Source organism: Electrona antarctica, assembly GCF_951216825.1.
Source record: "Electrona antarctica genome assembly, chromosome: 16".
Classification (NCBI taxonomy): domain Eukaryota; kingdom Metazoa; phylum Chordata; class Actinopteri; order Myctophiformes; family Myctophidae; genus Electrona; species Electrona antarctica.
The window spans coordinates 2,091,774-2,097,773 of record NC_136797.1 but is presented as its reverse complement, the minus strand read 5'-3'; the positions used below and the strand labels follow the sequence as shown (position 1 = coordinate 2,097,773).

The 6,000-nt window shown below is 43.9% G+C and overlaps 1 protein-coding gene across 3 annotated transcripts in view; it reads right to left on the bottom strand.

Annotated features, from left to right (window-relative positions):
* Positions 1 to 549: 549 nt before the first annotated feature.
* LOC306939913 (3-hydroxy-3-methylglutaryl-coenzyme A reductase-like) overlaps positions 550 to 6,000 on the bottom strand; it is a 56,238-nt gene continuing 50,787 nt past the window's right edge. For all 3 annotated transcript variants that reach the window (XM_079524722.1, XM_079524721.1, XM_079524723.1), the window contains exons 19-21: positions 5,786 to 5,944; positions 4,130 to 4,284; positions 550 to 684 (exon numbers count right to left, since the gene is read on the bottom strand). In XM_079524722.1, coding sequence (XP_079380848.1) covers positions 648 to 684; positions 4,130 to 4,284; positions 5,786 to 5,944 — 351 coding nt within the window. In that variant the 3' untranslated portion in view covers positions 550 to 647. The remainder of the gene's footprint in view (positions 685 to 4,129; positions 4,285 to 5,785; positions 5,945 to 6,000) is intronic.

Below are 6,000 nucleotides of genomic sequence, written 5' to 3'. Positions count from 1 at the left end.
TATTTTTGTTTTCGTCACAATTTAACCCATTTTGACCTGAGATCAGATTCTAAAAATGTCTTCTATATCCGGACAGTTTTCTGAAAAAGCTATGTTTCTACGTCAGTGGTTCTTCGATTTTTCAAAAATAGCAGACCTACTGTACAAGCTCGTAGCGCTATTTTTCAATAGCTAAAAGCATAGCATAATGCTAACACCAAAAGGGGTTCCCGCCCTAAAATGGGTTCAATAATTTTTTTTAGAATTGTTGTGTGAAACTAGCCGATCCACATCCACACGCCGTTATGGAGCTTTGCAGATCGGCTGTTTGAACGACTTCAAAACGTTTTTCAAGACAGTAAAACAAAAAGGAGAAAAAAAGGCCAAGAGGTTTTAGGGATAAGAGATGAAAATAGAACCCTAATACACTTGTTGTCCATTCAAATGGTCTCGTGAGCCAAAACATTTGGGGTCCATCTGGTTTCATTTGTACCCTCCGTGCTCTCAGTGTGGATCCCCCCCCCCCCCCCCCCCCCCCCCCAAGGACCCCCCAAGGAACCCCAAGGACCCCCGGGGGTCCCACGTTGAGGACCACTGGGGTACACCACCCTGATGTTGGGGACTCGAAAAGCCGGACTCAAACTCCCAGGATGCATCGGTGTCTGTCGTCACGTCTGGGACGTCTCCGCCAGGTTGACTTTAGATCTGACGGGAGAGAAAACGCTGACATCACACGGTCACATGATCGAGCACGTTGACCGCTATAGGTCCTTTTCACGGTCACATGATCGAGCACGTTGAACGCTATAGGTCCTTTTCACGGTCACATGATCGAGCACGTTGACCGCTATAGGTCCTTTTCACGGTCACATGATCGAGCACGTTGAACGCTATAGGTCCTTTTCACGGTCACATGATCGAGCACGTTGAACGCTATAGGTCCTTTTCACGGTCACATGATCGAGCACGTTGAACGCTATAGGTCCTTTTCACGGTCACATGATCGAGCACGTTGAACGCTATAGACCAATTAATAGGCCTATCTCACAGCCCGCTTTCCACGCCCACTTCCGGTAAATAGTGGTGTCTTTAACATTAGCATTTACACGTTTTTTTTCTCTGGAGAATCTAAGTACATTTTCTAATGTCAAAATGTGACAGACCAATATTATTATGAAGCAAACAAGATGGTAAATCAGCTCGAACAGATAGAACAAACCTTACCTTGAGAAAACAAAAGTTGTAGACTTCTTAAATTACCTCTGTTAACATGTAGCGTCTATGGAGTGACGTCACGCTATCACCACTAACGCGGAAAGGGAGCGTATTAAGGGGGCGGGGAAATTCTGTGAGATAGGCTTATTGTTTACAAACATTGGGACTGGGTGCACGGGTGACTGTTTCATGTAATCAATTCCCAACAGATCTCCAAACCTGTTGTTTTGGGGAGAGCTGGTTTCAGTCCATTCAATCTCTCTTGTGTGTTGGCTAGTGAGATGCACCCTAGGAGACATTTATACTTCAAAGCGCAACAGTACTGCACGCAGAGAACAGCTGATATGCAAGCTCACATCACATTGCGGATGTGACTGTTGTGAGCGTAGAGGTCTGCGTGCGCGACACCATCGCGGGACGAAGCATAGATTATACTTGATGGGCTGCAGGTGTGCGTTAGAGTTCTCAATCTCTGCCCGAACCCGGCCCGGCCCGACATTTTCGGGTAGGGCCGGGCCCAAAATGCAGCAGGCAGCAGCGCACCAAAGTGACAGAATAAAACGGTGGTTGTTGAACTTGCTACCGCTGGCTGGCCTCTGGTTTGCCAACCAAATGAGCTGCTTACTGCTCAGCATCAACTATATAACTTAAGTCAACTTGCCATATGCTTAAATGTTTTATAAGACCATCGATTTATCCGCAATAGCTTGTTTTGGAAACGTCGGGGCTTAACGAGACACTGCTGTCTCGTTGAACCCAGCTGGGTGAATAAGCTAAATTAGGCTACCTAATCAACGGTAAATGCTCCATATAACTATGAAAGCGCCTGCACGTAATATAGTTACATGATGACCAAGCAATGTTACAGTCACACTGTAGGCTACAGCTATTTGGTTTACAAATCGTATCGCAGCGCGCTGTAGCCTACAGCTATTTAATTTCCCCATCGCAACGCAGCGCGCCTCGTTGTGTGCCCACTGCCCAAAATAAAAGATCTGCAAGCTGTCGACAGACTCGACACGCCATCGAGCGGCATGTTGATGGTTTGTATGTCTGTTCTTTTGGTTAGGCAACGCACATTACGCGTCATGGTATGTGGGTTTGAGAGGCAATGATTAATGTAAACTATACAGTAACCTAGTAGATTATAGCCAAGTTGACAATTGTCATAATATTGCCCGTAGCCTATTGGACATAATTAACTGCGTCACTTCAGAGGATCGCTGCTACTTTGATTCAGAAGATGTTTACTCACCCCTGGAAATTGCTGGAAAAGATTAGAATGTTGGAAATTATCAGCCAATTAACGTGAGTTACATAAATCCTTTATTTCGGCGACTAGACTATTAGTGCGTTCTCTGACACGGTCGTCTCAATAATCCACGGCGCCGCGGCCATATAGTGGCATTTTTCTTTTTCCTTTTTTTCTCATTTTTTTCACTCTGGCTTTTTCGGGTTTTCGGGCCTGACATTATGGTAATTGTTAGGGTCGGGGTGAGCCTCGGGCCGACCCAGTTAGGGTAGGGCCGGGCCTTAATTTTCAGGCCCGATGAGAACTCTAGTGCGCGTGCAGCCGTGCACAAACAGGCTCTGCTGCCGTGACCATGAGCGCACCTCCCGTTCTTATGACAGCGACTGGAGGCGTGGTTTTGAGGACAACTGTTTTGAATTGCTATTATTGTTCAAACACAACAGAAACCAATGGATTATACATTTCAAGGGCGAGAGATCACAATAAAAATCCTAATCATTCTTCCTCCACACTGGGAGAAAAACAGCATCTGAAAGTTTGATGGGGCATTTTCTACACGTGATGCAGTTAGAACTTTTCCATTGCATCTTATGAGAGGTGGTGTTCTTCTGCTGCCTTTATGTGCGCGCGCATGCTGTTGCTTATCAGTGTGACGTCGTCTGTTAAGGCGTCTATGGGTCCTTTTCACTAGGGACGCACGATTAAATGGGAATCGACCATATCAGTATTGGAACGGTCTCAAAATAATACCGATTATTTAACCGTCTGCCCGCCGGACACATGGAACACGAGAACCTACTTTTCTCTCGTTCTCCGTCAAACGCGAGATTCTCGGGTTTGAATTGTTGAATCCATTTTTTATCAGTTTCGATCGCTAGCTGATGTTGCTACCGCAACAACACTCTGGGACACAAACACACCATGGCCGCGGCCATTTTGAAGATGCGCGCGCATCCACTTGCATTGTCCGCCCTGTCTTCAGAGGCCTGTATCTCGGAAGGGACATTGAGGGGGCAGATTTTGCCCAGAGCAAGCGTTTTCAACGGCCTGTAGCAGGCGCTGTGATACTCGCGGTCAGCTTTTTCCACCGCCGAGCGAGACAACAACAACCGGTCATGACAACACACAGCAGTTTCTCACAGAAAGATGCGATTACGGATATTTGGATCTTCAAAGTAAGTGTTACGCGCGATAAAACCTTGGCAATAAGCTAGCGAGGGATTCATTAATGCTGGCGGGTAATGTATTAATTGGTTTTCACCAGCAAAAAAAAAAGTAAAATGAAAAATGTAAAAATGCATCAATGAGTTAAATATAAATCAAAAGTTTCTAGTACCTCTAGTCTAGAACAAAAGCCAAATCAAATATTATATTAATTGATCGTCACTGATGTCATTTTAACCCATTTTGACCTGAGATCAGATTCTAAAAATGTCTTCTACATCCTGACAGTTTTCTGAAAAAGCTATGTTTCTATGTCAGTCGTTTGAGTCGATTTAAAAGAAAATAGCAGACCTACAAGCTCGTAGCGCGCCACTCGGTGGCACGCTATGAGCTTGTAGATCTGCTATTTTTCAATAGCTAAAGCATAACATAATGCTAACACCAAAAGGGGTTCCCGCCCACAATGGGTTTTAATAAGACTACAAACATGTCACCGTGATGTCACATAAGACTACAGACCTGTTGTGAGTCATGTGACTCTGCACCAGGTGACCGGCCGCCAGCGCAGCCATGAGTGACAGCTCTCCTGCAAGCACCGCCCCACAAACCACGCTGGCCAATCGCCTCGCGTTCCTGCCCGGGTGGTCCTGGACGCTGCCCTGGACACCCAACATCTGGAGACACACACACACGCACGCACGCACGCACGCACGCACGCACGCACACACACGCACACACGTTAATACCCAGCATATGATCAGATCTATTATTTGATTCGTAATTAACTTATCCAAGAACAAACAGCGAAATGTCGATGGGCCTTAATTGATCCGTAACGTTTTGGTAACATCACAATCACATGATGCTAAAGTAATGTGGTTTGTCTGGCGATTTCATGCGTATGCCGTATGGCATTCACTTCTAGTCCTTTTTACTAGTTGACTAGTTGACTAGTTTACTACCACCTATTATGTGGTTAAACATATTTGGAAATAAATATTTGTACATTTAAAAACTGTGTACATTGGTGACTATAACTATAATCTACCTGATCTATTGGTGACTATAACTATAATCTACTGATCTATTGGTGACTATAACTATGATCTACCTGATCTATTGGTGACTATAACTATAATCTACCTGATCTATAGGTGACTATAACTATAATCTACCTGATCTATTGGTGACTATAACTATAATCTACCTGATCTATTGGTGACTATAACTATAATCTACCTGATCTATTGGTGACTATAACTATAATCTACCTGATCTATAGGTGACTATAACTATAATCTACCTGATCTATTGGTGACTATAACTATAATCTACCTGATCTATTGGTGACTATAACTATAATCTACCTGATCTTGAGACCTACAAAATCGGGGAAAAAAATAAAAAACGTTTTTTTTTCTTATCAACTAGTCAACTAGAACCAACAAGGTCGACTAGTGGATTTACTAGTCGACTAGTAAACTAGTCGACTAGTTGCTTAATGCCCTAGTATGCCGTGGTATTGTATCATTTTGAGAGTGACGTCACGTAATGAAGATATGTACCAATGCCAGGGTATAACTGGCTCTCGATGGTGACGTAATGAAGATATGTACCAATGCCAGGGTATAACTGGCTCTCGATGGTGACGTAATGAAGATATGTACCAATGCCAGGGTATAACTGGCTCTCGATGGTGACGTAATGAAGATATGTACCAATGCCAGGGTATAACTGGCTCTCGATGGTGACGTAATAAAGTTATGTTTTCAGTTTCGGGTGGAATTTTGACCTGTGATCAGATTCTAAAAATGTCTTCTACATCCTGACAGTTTTCTGAAAAAGCTATGTTTCTATGTCAGTCGTTCTTCGATTTTTCAAAAATAGCAGATCTACAAGCTCATCTGCTATTTTTCAATAGCAGATCATAACATAATGCTATTTTTGAAAAATCGTGAAAATATTTATTTCAGAAAACTGGAGGATTTAGAAGATTTTTTTTAAATTTCGAGGTCAGGCCTAAATGGGTAAAGTTGGCATTACCTGTAGACATGCTTGTAGATCAGTTAGATTTAAGGTGGCATTACCTGTAGACAGGCTTGTAGATCAGTTAGATTTAAGGAGGCATTACCTGTAGACAGGCTTGTAGATCAGTTAGATTTAAGGAGGCATTACCTGTAGACAGGCTTGTTGCGGTGGTAGGTTGGTGCCCCCCCCCACCGTTCCCAGCTCAATAGAAGGCATGGTACAGCTGATGTATAGATCCTCTCTGTGCGAACCGGACGCTTCCATCTGCGTGATGCAGTTAGAAGATCCGACCGTCTGAGCGGCGTCCTGGAGGATAACAATAAAATGTACGGTAGGCCATTTCCTATAATATCAAAGCAGCT